Genomic DNA, 14,238 nt, shown 5'->3' with positions numbered 1-14,238 from the left:
TGTGTATGGTCTGGCCAAAGATATTGTTTGTGACACACGTGAACAGTCCGATTAATCTTGTCTGTTTGTCTTGTATTATTTATATGAAATTAATCTTGTCTGTTTGTCTTGTATTATTTATCTGAATGTTCCTTCTTGAAGCTTTTGATATCGATTTTCATTAAACATTAATCGAAAAAGGTTGAGATACGAGAATCTAGTTACCCATCAATTATTCTATTGGATAGGCTTGAGGGCCCAAGGGAAAATTGGTTTTAATTTCTTCACTTCACATTTATACGGTTTACCCACCGTGGACTTTCCCTGCTCTGGTACCTCTGCACTTTTACTTCTGTTGCGTGCTTGACGAAAACGATGAACGACAAATGTGTGTTCACGGCCTGAGCTGACCATGCTTACATTTGACCGCTGAAAAGAAGGATAGACAGCACGTGTTTTCTCAAATATATGACAGACCTTTACCACACTTCACTGACACTGAATCAACATTCATACTAAAGCGAGATTGTTCACCCATTCTCTCTCAAAAATACAAAACACAGCTTTTCCGAGAATTTTGGGCATGCCGCGGTTTTTACCGCATTTTGGTTCAAGGATGCCGCGGAAATGCCGCTTTTTGAAGAGGGCGGTGCCGCGGAGCGGTGCCGGTCGAGTGGCAACACTGGTATATAGGTGCCTTTAAATTAGGAATGAAGTGTAAGCCTCAGTTGACTGTTGGCCCTCTCCATAACCTAAAACAGTCATATCATCCTCGGAGCCATAATCATCTGACCTTTAGATTAATTTTAACAAAATTCATATTCTAAAATTTCGATCACATGTCTTTGAGGAAAGAGGAAACAGAACAGGTGTGGAAGGGGTCTGACTGCTCTCAAATCACTTTCAACTCTTACAAAATGAGCTAAAACTTGTATTTCCGATCAAACATATCCCCTCCGAAGTTTCTAAGTAGTATTACTAGCAAAGATGGTGGATACAGGGAAGGTGTTAAAAGTTAAAAGTGAAGAGCCCTTGCTCTTTACGCGAAAGCTCAACTTTTTGTCATTATTCTTTTAAAAGAGACTGCTCAAACGCAAAGGTGGTTTAATTAGAATAAGAAGCTTTTTAACATTCTAAAATACTTTAGTGTGAAGTGAGTTATTGAGGAGGGCGACTCCCCTCATATAAGAAATAATTTCTATTCTTTTAGGCTATAAAGTTGCTGCTTCCCTCCAGTTGCAATTTTTTTATTATTTAATTTTTAATCGTTGTTCAAATAATGTTGAGAAATGTGCATTCACTCTTCGTGAAAAAAAAATCCAAACCCTCCCCCATGAAAAATTCCACACGCAGAAAATTCCTCCATGCAAAATTTACCCTCCAGAAAGTTTCCCACGGACCATTTCTTCCTTGCTGAAAACTCTCCTAGATAATTCCCCCTAGAAAATTCTACTAGCTTTCATTTGAATTATTTTTTTTTCTATTTAATTTCTTATTGTATAGAAAAATAATACCAGGAATTCCCCTCTAGGAGAATTTTCTCCAAACCCCCTTCCCCTTGGAAAGTTCCTTCTAAAAACTTTCCGTAAATCTCCCAAAAATAATACTAGATATGAACAATGGGCAAACATCATAACTTACAGCCCCCCCCCTCATAAAATTTCCCCTGCCTCCCACAAACTTTCCAACTCACTGAAAATTACCCCCGTGGAAAATCCCTCCACCGAAATTCCTCCCGAAAATTTTGCCTAGGTTCCGAAATGGCAAACAATGGGCAAATGGGCGAATAGCATAACTTACAACCCTTTCCTCAGGGACTTTGGGGATCATGCCATCCCCAAAGGTATAGATATTGGACTTTTTGATATAGCCTGCTGAATCAAATAGCTATCTCAAAACTCTAACCAGAAATTATCAGGAAAAAACGGGTGTACGCGGGGGACTAGTTTCCCTCCAATATTTTTGGTTGCTTAGAAAGGGCAATAGGACTTTTAACTTCAGGTCAAATTAACCTTTTCCCGATCACCCCTGGCAAAAAAAAATACAAAATACATGATGTTTGTTCAGATGAAAAAAAGAAAAATGTATTCCAAATTGTTGCAGAGAGGAGTTTGATGCCTCTACACTAGGGTTCTCTTGTATGCTAAATGAGATAGTGTGATTTTCATTAAGATCGCTTGTCTTTTTTGGGTCTTTTATCCCTGAATTTCGAGGGAGCATTGGAAGGTGGGTGGGTTATATGAATTTATAATTCTGACTTGAGATTAGACTCCGTGTGGTATTCTGACTTGGTTTATGCATATTCTGGTCATTAAAAGAGCATGTATGTAGGCCTCATATCTCGGAAATGGCTTGAGAAATCGAGTAAAAACTTTTAGGTACTATGGGAGCAAGGAAAGGAGGAGACCAGAGTAAGAAAAGGTCAAATTTAGCTTTGGAGAAAGGGAAATGACATGCCCATCATCATCTAAAATCCAAGCATATACAAGGTTTTTACACCATAACTTCCTGTGGAGTGTATCTTCATGCACGTTTAGAAACCAAGATAGATAAAAAGGCACTATAGGATGCCAGGTTGTCAAAACGGCATACCTACAAAATCTCGGAAATGGCCTAGGCTACTAATTTGAAATTTTCAGGGAATGTTGAAGGGGAACAAGCTGACCTAAGTTTATGACTTGGGGAAAGCAGAGAGCTCAATCCAAAAACACTTAGTGCATACAGGATACAAAAGTACCATAATTACAGTAGGCTATCTTGCATGAGGAAATTATCAGCTTAGGGAATACAGTTGAAATTTCGAGGCAGTGCTGGATGGGAGGGGGGCAAGAGGAAATTATCAAGGAAAGTAAATTTTGAAACTGTGATTATATTGATTCTTACTGCAAAACATTCTATTTTATTGGGCTGATTTGCTTTTATATTTTAGACCAAGAAGCAATTTGGATTTCAGAACCAAGGGAACCTCAAACAGAGAACAAATCTGGTTGTATCAATTCTTGATGTCCTTTTTTAATAGAATAGAATTTCTTTTTTAAAAATGAACTCAAAATACATTTATTTAGACAGGCAACCAGTTACAACAAAATATAAAAGCTACAATAAGATTCCTATAAAAGGATTATCAATCCATATTTGTCTGAATTCAAAGTTGTAACATGATGATGGTCATGATGGCATCAACCCTACAGAAGGCTAAAAAATTATGCAGATGCTCAAACAATTTGAATAATATTGTCTCTTCTCATATGGTCAGAGTTCTACAAACGCTTCAGCATTCAGAAGGCTTTGGGTCACTAGCCCTGTCTCTGTTTGTGGTGAATTATGTTCGTTTCAAGTTTGACTTGATTATTCAATTTAGTTTCTGTTGGTTTTAAATTCAAGAATTATATGTCTTTATTTATACTCATCTTTGCTTTAATATAGCACTTTAATGTTTTTAATATAGCTCTTTAGATATCACATTATAGCTCTTAGATTTCTTATTATAGCTCTTAGATATCATACAGAAAAAAACATGCACGCTGTTTGTATTTTTATTGGCTTAATTTGGCATAATGAAACAACTTTTGAGGAGAAAGAAGCACAAAAAATAGTCAAACTAATTGATTTTGGCAGACCAGATTAGCAAAATTTTGTATATAGCCAAAGGCTATTTCTGGCCATATTGAGGGGTTGTGGTCTGGGGTGCAATCAAAATGGTGATGATTATTATATTTGGAGAGGATACTGAATAGCTTTTTCTAAAGTTCCACTTCTAGAAAAAAACAAAAGAAATCATGTATTATCACAAGGCAAGAGACCTTAAGTCAACCAGGTCACTATCTGCCAAGCTATACCTTATCAGTATTCTATGTGCCTTTATGTATTTTTTGGGGCAATTTTTTCAGTTTATACAGGAGCTTCAACTATAATAAAATTTTCAATAACCTCAGAATCTAATTTCCTGCTTTTATAAAACATTATCAAAAATAAATAGCCGACTATCTATGATTAAGCTAAGTACTTGGAGGATAAGCTTTACTCAGTGACAAGGAACATTATTTTTAACCTCTTTTGTAAAACAACTATAATTTTGTTTTATTACAGTAGAAAGTAGAACCAAAAGTGTATTGGATGTCTGGGCATATGTGATGTCATTTGCACAAAAAATGTTTTTGAAAATGAATTGAAGCCTTAAACATATTTTCCAAAGCCATGACCAACATAGATTCTTTCCTGTGACACTAGAAAATGAGCTATTACTTTATTCCAAAAATTGTTAATAAACAAACTATAAGCATCAAGTAAATTCACAGCTACCTGGTATACAAATTATTATAGTGAAATTTTCAATAATTTCAGAATCTAACTTCCTTCTTTTATAAACCATAATCATGAATAAATAGCCTACTATTTAAAGTAGGTTAACCTGTTTAACCTACCTGATTAAACAAAGTACTTGGGAGCTAAGCTTTACTCAGTAACAAGAAACACTATATTTAATCTTGTTTCTAAAACAACTTTAATTTTACTTTATTACAGTAAAAAGTAAAACCAATAGTGCATTGGATGTCTGGGTATTTGTGATGTCACTTGCATGAAAAATGTTTTTCAAAATTAATTAAACCCTTAAACAAATTTTCCCAAAGTCCCTATATGAACCATTTTTTTCACACCTGAAAATGAGCTATTAGACTACTTTATTGCAAAAACTGTTAATAAACAAACTATAATCATTAAGCAAATTCACAGCTACCAGGTACATAAATTATTATAGTAATGTTTCTGCCATTAAATTTTAGCATTTGACAAAAAGCAATTAAGAACCCAAGACTTCCTTTACTTATGCTCAAGGCTTTCAACATTCAGAAGTTACTATTTTCAGTCAACAGCTAATTTACAAAAAGAAATAAAATAAAAAGAGGGTCGGATAGGGGGAAAACAAATTTCCCAAAGTAACAAATTATCTAGATTATTTTTCTCACACATGAACATGCAAATAGCCAATTTTCTGAAAAAAATTGTAGTGCTGTTTCTTAGAAAAAAAAATCAAGATATAGGTCTACATACATGACTATTGCTTATTTAATGAGATAAAATTACTTAAATACAAGTTTGGGTGTCTTCAATTCTGGTACACTGATCACATCTACTTACTGGCAAGTAAAAATCGTTTATTGGTATTTTAAATGTGGAATTTGTAAATTTTCAAATTGATTAGTCTAATGGACCAACAATATTCTTTAATTAATTACTTCTAGTTAAACTTCCACTACCTCTTATCCTATTCCGTGTCAAGGTGGCATCTGTAAGACTGAATGGACACAGAACTATCAGTTACCTTAATTCATCCTTTGGAGCAAAATTAAGCTCCATATTGGATCTGTTGTGCTTCATGACAACAATAGCAAACTTTGGGTGGGATTAACATCAGTGGATGGATGAGTAAGATGGACAGTCCCACTCACATTCCAATGACTTTTTTTTTTAATTTGTTTCCAGTGCTTTATGGCTCTTTTTGTGAAGCATATTTAAAGGATTTTCAATTGATAGCAAAGTTTTAATAGCTCTTGGATTTTCACTTTGAGCAATAATGGCTGGTACTATGACTATCACTGAAGATGTTAAGAGGTTTGGAGAGGGTTACTTGGAAAGACTGTGAAACGTTGCATTGAATGGTAGGCTATGTTTATCTTTTAGATAGTGGATAAATTTAAATATCAAAACATTTACTCTAATGTGGGCTAGTCTATAACTTATTTAAATCTATTTCTTGTAAACATAGGCTACAGTATAAGGCAATAATCAAAGAGGAAAAAAGGAAAATACCATTGGATTTTTCTATTCAGTGCTATTTCTTTATATAACAATCACTGCTAACACACCCTCCCATGTAAAGGGATCAAATATAGGCAAAGATTATGTTGTGTTTAAAAGTTTGCATTTTTTTTTGTTCTAGTTACTTTATTTGGCATTATAAACCAACTGAAAAGGAAAAAATAAGCATAAAAGATAATGGTAAACCTGCAATATCAGTATACTTTTTTAAATGGGCCTGCGCTACCCAGCATGTGGGTGATTTGGTATAGCCTGACTGTCACAACAGTTGCTATTATATTTAGACTATATTTAGACTATATTTATATTTTATTTATATTTATATTTATATTTATTATATTTATATTTTTTTTATTATATTTAGACTATATTAGACTATATTTAGAATAAATATTTGATTTATATTAGAATAGATAATATAATGGTGAGATTTATCAGCATTGATAATGGAGAAATTTATCAGCATTGATACTGAATGTATCCATGTATCCATAACATGAATGTTGTGGATATTGTAGACCATTTTCCCAATAAATCATGACAATATCAAATATTTGCATATTATGTGCTAGGGTGCTGGCCAATACATTCTCTTATGGGGATGGGGGGTACCTAAGCATCCAAAGAACATTTTAGGCATGATCCCATGTTTTCATACTTTGTATGAGAGGTTCTTTTAATGAATTGAATGGGTAGATTATTTAGTATAATTTACCTAACTATATTTATAATATAATTTAAAGTATAATTTATATATGTTTATATTATTTAGCTATGAAGAAAATAAATACATCACATAATGCTGATTTTTTTACTCTTTCCAAATTCAGTAATTGCTTCTGGGGCAGATTTCATTTTGAGAACTTAATGGGGCCCCAAAAGATAAGTTTTTTTCTTGTCTATTATTTTTCAACTATGATGTGAAGTTAAAGAGTTTGTTAAAAACTAATTATATATAAAAATTAGCATTTAAGCCACACATTAAACAATTCTTTATGATGTTTCAGTATACTGTTAGCAAGAAAGAAAAAATATAAATGAAAAAAGAAAAAAGAGGATGCATCTCTTCTACCCATATATAAATTGTGATTTTCCTTGTTGTTCAAGGTAGGTATGTAAGTTTCTTATTTTGGAATTTCAACAAAAGTGGTCCTAATGTTAGGCTTTTTGTTTTGCTGGGATACCTATTTTGAGGAGTTTCAGGATTTTCCTGTAAATGTAAAAAATCCTGTAAATTTGTTCTCAAATTAATATTTTACTATTACCTTAAATTGCCACCTTTGGCAATTTAAGGACTTCTCCTTGTGAAGCTCCAGAGTTGATGATTGAATCTGTTTTCTGTGTTATTCAGTGACCAGGTGCAATCAGGCAATCAGACAATCAGTAGATACCCAGTTGAGCTTATACTCTTTAGAGGACCATTCAGCATCCAGTTTTTGTTTGAAAATGTCAATGAATTCTGTATTGACTGTATCTTCAGGGAGTCAGGAAGTTTATTGCAACTGCTGATAATTCTTGAGGAAAAGAATTAAATATGGACTCTGGATAAGATACACTGCTAAACAAGTTCTATTTGATGACCTCTAGTTCTTGAATTAGGACCAACAATAGGAGATAATACTGGGAGGATATAAGCCTTCAATAATTTATTGGTTAGAAAGGATTCACTACTATTTCTCTTGTATATGAGTATTGGGAATTTTAGCTTTGCTAGTCTTGAAGGGTACAAAAGCTCCTATATGCTGGATATCTCTTTGGTGGCACATCTTCCAAAACTTTAATTTCTTTAATGTAAATAAGGGGAGACTAGAGACATCCTAACTTTGAGCTTGGGACTAATAAGTTCTACATAAAGAAGACTAATGACTTTAGGGGAACAAGTGAAAGGGTATGCTTGACCTACTCCAGAGTTGAACTAGCACCAGCAGCAGGCTCCTCAGCATAAGTAACAGGATGCAGTGAATATCCACCACAAAGGTAATATGAGAGTATGGCTTATTTGTGATGCAAATGAATTTTATATTTAGATTCAGGATGCAATCTAGGTTTATATTTGCACATTAGGGGGTTGGGGCATATACCTGTTAAATACATACATTCTATGAATTTCTTGGAAAAACAAGGAAAGAATTGATGATAAGAGTTCTCCCCCTGCAAAACATATTGACTTTGATTATTCTGCATGTTATGGAGTAAGAATTGTTTTCTTAACATTTTTTAATATGCTGAGTTGGGCTCCAAGGCTTATAATACTGGTTGGCTAAATTAGGGATTTGTATATAGCCTATATAGTAACACACACACAAACATATATATATATATATATATACTAGCTGTTGGGGTGGCGCTTCGCGCCACCCCAACACCTAGTTGGTGGGGGCGCTTCGCGCCCCCCCCAAGCCCCCCCGCGCGCGTAAGTCGTTACGCGCCATAATAGTTACGCGCCATTGTAGTTGTGTCCCTATGTCCCACCTGTGAATATATATATATATATATATATATATATATATATATATATATATATATATATATATATATATATATATATATATATATATATATATATATGGTTTTAACTACGTAAAACTTGCGAATATACAACATTCTTTGCTGTCCCATTGTCTTTGCATATAAATAGATTGTCAGGTTTACCGACTCTTGAACATGCAACATATAATGGTCCATGGGAAAACAATCTGTATTCAAATCTATACCTCATGATTCTAATGATTGCCCTTGAGCTTTGTTGATGGTGATTGCTAATCGACCATTCCCTGTCCCGGTGTCCCGGTCGTCATTTACATCCCCCTGTTTCCCCCGGTGTCCCCGTTGTAGTTGTGTCCCTGTGTCCCGGTCGTCATTTATATTCCCTGTGTCCCGGTCGTCATTTGTATCCCGGTGTCCCGGTCTGTATATACATTCGTTTTTTAGTTTTGTTTTTCTCCTTTATTTTTTTCCTTTTTTTTCTTTTTTAGCTTATTTAGATTTTTAGATTTTTTAGTTTTTTTATTAGTTTTTAGTTTTTTTTTCTTTTTAGTTTTTTTGTCCCGGTCGTCATTTATATCCCCCTGTTTCCCCCGGTGTCCTCGTTGTAGTTGTGTCCCTGTGTCCCGGTCGTCATTTATATTCCCTGTGTCCCGGTCGTCATTTGTATCCCGGTGTACCGGTCTGTATATACATTCGTTTTTTAGTTTTGTTTTTCTCCTTTATTTTTTTCCTTTTTTTTTCTTTTTTAGTTTATTTAGATTTTTAGATTTTTTAGTTTTTTTATTAGTTTTTAGTTTTTTTTTCTTTTTAGTTTTTTTGTAGTTTTTACCTTCTTTTTAGTTTTGTTAATTTTTTTTTTTTACTTATGTCCTGGTCGTCATTTATACTCCCTGTGTCCCGGTGCTTTGTTGATTGCTAATCGAACATTCCTTTTGTCCTGGTCGCTTTCTCTTTGAGTGTCGTCATTTATTTTTTTCTTTTTTAGTTCTTTTAGTTTTTACCTTTTTTAGTTTTTTTTAGTTTTTTAGATGAAAATTTTTTTTAGTTTTTTCCTTTTTTTCTTTTTAGTTTTTTATTGGTTTTTACCTTTATGTTAGCTTATTTTTCAGTTTTTTCCTTTTTTTTATTTTTTTTTTATTTTTTATTTTTTTTAGTTTTTTACCTTTTTTTAGTTTTTTTAGTTTTTTTTAGTTTTTTTAGTTTTTTAGCTTTTTTACTTTTTTTATTAGTTTTTAGTTTTTTTTGTAGTTTTTGCCTTTTTTTAGTTTTTTCAGTTTTTTTTAGTTTTTTATTGGTTTTTACCTTTATTTTAGCTTATTTTTCAGTTTTTTCCTTTTTTATAGTTTTTTTTTAGTTTTTAGTTTTTTTAGTTTTTTACCTTTTTTTTAGTTTTTTTAGTTTTTTTAGTTTTTTTAGTTTTTTAGCTTTTTTATTTTTTTTATTAGTTTTTAGTTTTTTTTGTAGTTTTTGCCTTTTTTTTAGTTTTTTTAGTTTTTTAGCTTTTTTATCAGTTTTTAGTTTTTTTGTAGTTTTTGCCTTTTTTTAGTTTTTTTAGTTTTTTAGCTTTTTTATTTTTTTTATTAGTTTTTAGTTTTTTTTGTAGTTTTTGCCTTTTTTTAGTTTTTTCAGTTTTGACGTCACCTGATCCAGTTTTTTCAGGTGACGTCACCTGATCCACGATCCACAGATCCACAGACAACTTATTTTTATATATATAGATAGTTTTTTTTTTTTACTTATGTCCTGGTCGTCATTTATACTCCCTGTGTCCTGGTGCTTTGTTGATTGCTAATCGAACATTCCTTTTGTCCTGGTCGCTTTCTCTTTGAGTTTCGTCATTTATTTTTTTCTTTTTTAGTTCTTTTAGTTTTTACCTTTTTTAGTTTTTTTTAGTTTTTTAGATGAAAATTTTTTTTAGTTTTTTCCTTTTTTTCTTTTTAGTTTTTTATTGGTTTTTACCTTTATTTTAGCTTATTTTTCAGTTTTTTCCTTTTTTTTAGTTTTTTTATTTTTTATTTTTTTTAGTTTTTTACCTTTTTTTAGTTTTTTTAGTTTTTTTTAGTTTTTTAGCTTTTTTACTTTTTTTATTAGTTTTTAGTTTTTTTTTGTAGTTTTTGCCTTTTTTTAGTTTTTTCAGTTTTTTTTTAGTTTTTTATTGGTTTTTACCTTTATTTTAGCTTATTTTTCAGTTTTTTCCTTTTTTTAGTTTTTTTTAGTTTTTAGTTTTTTTAGTTTTTTACCTTTTTTTAGTTTTTTTAGTTTTTTTAGTTTTTTTATTTTTTTTATTAGTTTTTAGTTTTTTTTTTGTAGTTTTTGCCTTTTTTTAGTTTTTTTAGTTTTTTAGCTTTTTTATTAGTTTTTAGTTTTTTTTGTAGTTTTTGCCTTTTTTTAGTTTTTTTAGTTTTTTAGCTTTTTTATTTTTTTTATTAGTTTTTAGTTTTTTTTTGTAGTTTTTGCCTTTTTTTAGTTTTTTCAGTTTTGACGTCACCTGATCCAGTTTTTTCAGGTGACGTCACCTGATCCATCCACAGACAGACAGACAGACAACTTATTTTTATATATATAGATATATATATATATATATATATATATATATATATATATATATATATATATATATATATATATATATATATATATATATATATCCCCTCCCCTAATGATTAAATACATACCCTGGATTGTACATAGGCCTAGCCTATCTAATGAATTTTCTATTGTTTTGGTAAACTATTGAATCAATTTGGAGAAAAACATAGAGATTCACAGAGTATTTATAATTCATGGTATATGTTTGACTATTATGGAGGTGGTATACAGTAAATTTGCAACATAGACCTACATGAAATTTATATTTGGGTTCAGGATGAAATTTCTGATTCAAAAGTAAGCTATTTCTGTTTTTTAAAATATCTTCACTGTCGGTTAATCTAGAATCTTCCCCTATAGGCTAGATTAGAACATATCATCAGACTGGTCATAGCCTAGAGCATACTTGCATGTTTCACACATTTTTCTGCCTGATGAATCTTCAATATGTAAGGAGGAGCTCAGCTCTAGATTTTCAATAATCATTTTGAAGGGTCTCTTCTCCTATAATCAGTTTCTCTTTCATAAAAATCCCAAGTTTAAACTTCAACTTCCTGATTAAAACGAAAAACTGACAAATTAAAGCATTTATAAGATTTAAATTTATTGCTCAATGCGCAGGGTTGGGGTCGGAAAATTTCGTAACATCCAAACTCTTACAAATGTAACTGTTCTGTAACTTTTATCAGGAAAATCTTTTTTCAAGTTCCTTTAATTCACTATTAAGAGTGGCACTTAGAGAAGGGGCAGTTTTGGGCCTGTATATTTTTGAAAATATTTTTATGTAATCTTATTTAAAAGATCCCTCCTTCAAATTTTCAGAGATACCTTTTTGTATCTTAATTAAAAAATTTGAAACCCCCCCCCTTGTTTCTAAATTTTAATTAATTGGAATCTTTTTTTATTTGCAAAGCTTGGACGGCCGTGCATTGAAAACATCCAGTTGATTTGTGTACAATTTGGCCTTTTATCTCGAGCAATTTCAAATCACACTGGGCTCTCACAAAAGAAAAATGAACCATTAAATCACCTTTTCTTCTTCGAAAAGGTGATCTTCAATCACCTTTTTGTAAACGAAACTCCCAAGAATTCAGAAGAATGAAATAAATGAGGACCATATTATGAATAGGGTGTATTTGCTTAAGTTTTGCTAAGGCGTGCCTTAGTTTGTTTTCAATTTGTCATTTATCTGGATCTAATTTAGGACACTTTGAAGAAGAAGACAAGGAAAGATTGCATTTTTATTCATTAAAATGTAAACAAACAACTTAAGTAATTCGCTTTAGACTTAATTTTAAACTTACTTTTAATCCAAATATAAGACCCAACTTATTAGATACTTTTATAGCGAAGCAAAAATAAGTAATTCGAGAACATTGTTAACTTACTTTTCTTAGAGGGCTATCCGGGACTTCCCTTGAGCTTGGGTCGAGAATAAATCTTCTGACATGCAGAAGATCAGAAGTAGTTTTCGGGTTGATTCTATTGCGGAATGGGTTTTTTACTTTTTTTAACTCAGAAAACTGATGCTCTGCTCCAATGCTGAAATGAGGCAGACAAGTAACTGTCAGCATAAAATTCGACAAAAACTGTTAAGAAGGACTATCAGCCCCATCTTTCAAATTGGTAACACACTACCAAAAATTGACTACAGACTTTCAAATCTATCTTGCTTATACTAAAAGGAAGACGTCTTTACTCTGCGTTTAACCTCTCAAGATTGATATGAAGGGAGTATTCTTTAAACATCTTAAATATAAGAAAAAAAAAATTTTTTCTTCTAGGACAGACTTTTTCAACTCTTGCACTTGGCCCTTGTCAACCGTTTTGATGCTTTCAAGCTCGTATAGTTGAAATTCTGCAACAAAATGCATATCTTGTATGTTCCTGAAGTTTTGATGATCTGAAAAATAAATTTTAAATATACAGGTTTTTCCTAACATTAGCTGACTTTCACTAATGAAATTAGATCCTGTTTTTTGAAGAAAGGATAAAACACTAGACTTTAATTTATGTACTTTTACACCTGCAGTCTGCAATTTGAACTTTAGTCTGTTAACAAAGGGTAAAACATACTTAAGTAACAAACAAAACAGTTTTACTTTTGGATTGAGTAAACCCAAATAATCATTGACAGCAATGATGTCCTTTCCTTCTAAGAATAGAATCCTAAAAATATTTAAGATACCACCTTTCTAGTTATATTCCCAATAGCCTTTCTACTAATATTCATATTCACAATTATCTTGTTATCACTAAGACGAAGCTGAGTTTTATCAGAGTTGAATTAGCAGAAACTCGTATTAACAAGAAAAAATGTCATCATGAGATTCAACGCAACAATGAAATACATTTCTACAGTTATGCAGGGGAATTCGGAAGGAATGGGGATTAAAGTGTCAAAAAACTGACCAAGATGCTTGAAAATAGCCTAGAATAGACTCAAATTTCAAAAAAAAACTGCAAGTTTTGTTTATAACATGATATTATGTCTAACCATTCGGAAGGTGGTTTTGGTTGTTACCTCAAGAAAACACATTTATCATCTTGTAATCAAATATTTAGAAATGAATTAGAAAGAAAATAGCTTCTTTTAGTATCTATCTATGTTTTGATTATTAATTTTACTTCTGACTTCAGCTTGCTTCTTCTCCTCATAATCTAGTATGACTGTTGACTGAACAAGATTCAAGCTCAACCGATGCAAGTTGGTGAATACTGACAAGATAGTGCAAAATCTGTCTGCTTTTTCAGTATTCTCACATCATTGCAAATGACAGTCTGATGAAAAAGAATTTTACCCTAGCCTACTATGCGACCAAGCGAAGTGGGTATTTTTTCACACTAAAAATTTAGTGGTAATATTAAACAGTCACGATGTGAAAAAAATACCGTTATTCATGTGAGTGTAATTAAACTGGAAACAGCAGAATTTTTCACGGAAAAAAAAAAATAGATTACTCAGAAACCGTACAAGTTATTCATAATTCAAAGCATACCATAAATTCTGAAACCTAACAAAAATGGTTCGTTTTTAGGACCGTAACACAAAAAGTAACATTTTACTTGAAATGCACCAAAATGGTAGGAACGTAACTTTGGTGGCAACTTTTTTAATGCTTAGCCTGGTTCAGTTGTGTTTCCAAGCACCAGGCTTTAAGCGTGTTTTGAGTGGGAAAACTGTTTTCATGTTCTCCGTGTTTAACTCAGCCAAAATTTAAAGTGTTTTCATCTTATGAGTTACAAACGGGCTGGAAAAGGGTTCTTTAAAATGATAACATGCCATAATAGCGTGGTTGAAAATGGGTTCTGAAAAAATCCCAACTGATGCTGAACACTGCACTCAAATCAATAATCTGCACA

General features: G+C 31.9%; 1 protein-coding gene and 1 long non-coding RNA gene across 3 annotated transcripts in view; one reads left to right on the top strand and one right to left on the bottom strand.

Annotated features, from left to right (window-relative positions):
- The window catches only part of LOC136026943 (tRNA-uridine aminocarboxypropyltransferase 2-like), a gene marked incomplete in the record, with an annotated part of 42,715 nt that extends 31,216 nt beyond the window's left edge, over positions 1-11,499 (bottom strand). The window contains 1 exon segment of the mRNA XM_065703803.1: positions 11,282-11,499. Within this exon segment, the coding sequence (XP_065559875.1) occupies positions 11,282-11,361 (80 nt within the window).
- Positions 1-12,807, top strand: part of LOC136026944 (uncharacterized) — a 31,713-nt gene extending 18,906 nt beyond the window's left edge. The window contains exons 1-2 of one of the 2 annotated variants that reach the window (XR_010617459.1): positions 10,950-11,172; positions 12,660-12,807. This is a non-coding gene — a long non-coding RNA (uncharacterized LOC136026944). Of the gene's footprint in view, positions 1-10,949; positions 11,173-12,659 lie in introns of those variants that run through there. The other variant, XR_010617460.1, reaches the window with a different exon arrangement.
- Positions 12,808-14,238: the final 1,431 nt, after the last annotated feature.

Source organism: Artemia franciscana, chromosome 5 (genome assembly GCF_032884065.1).
Source record: "Artemia franciscana chromosome 5, ASM3288406v1, whole genome shotgun sequence".
NCBI classification, from domain to species: domain Eukaryota; kingdom Metazoa; phylum Arthropoda; class Branchiopoda; order Anostraca; family Artemiidae; genus Artemia; species Artemia franciscana.
The sequence above is the reverse complement of the archived record's forward strand: the minus strand, read 5'-3'. Positions and strand labels throughout refer to the sequence as shown.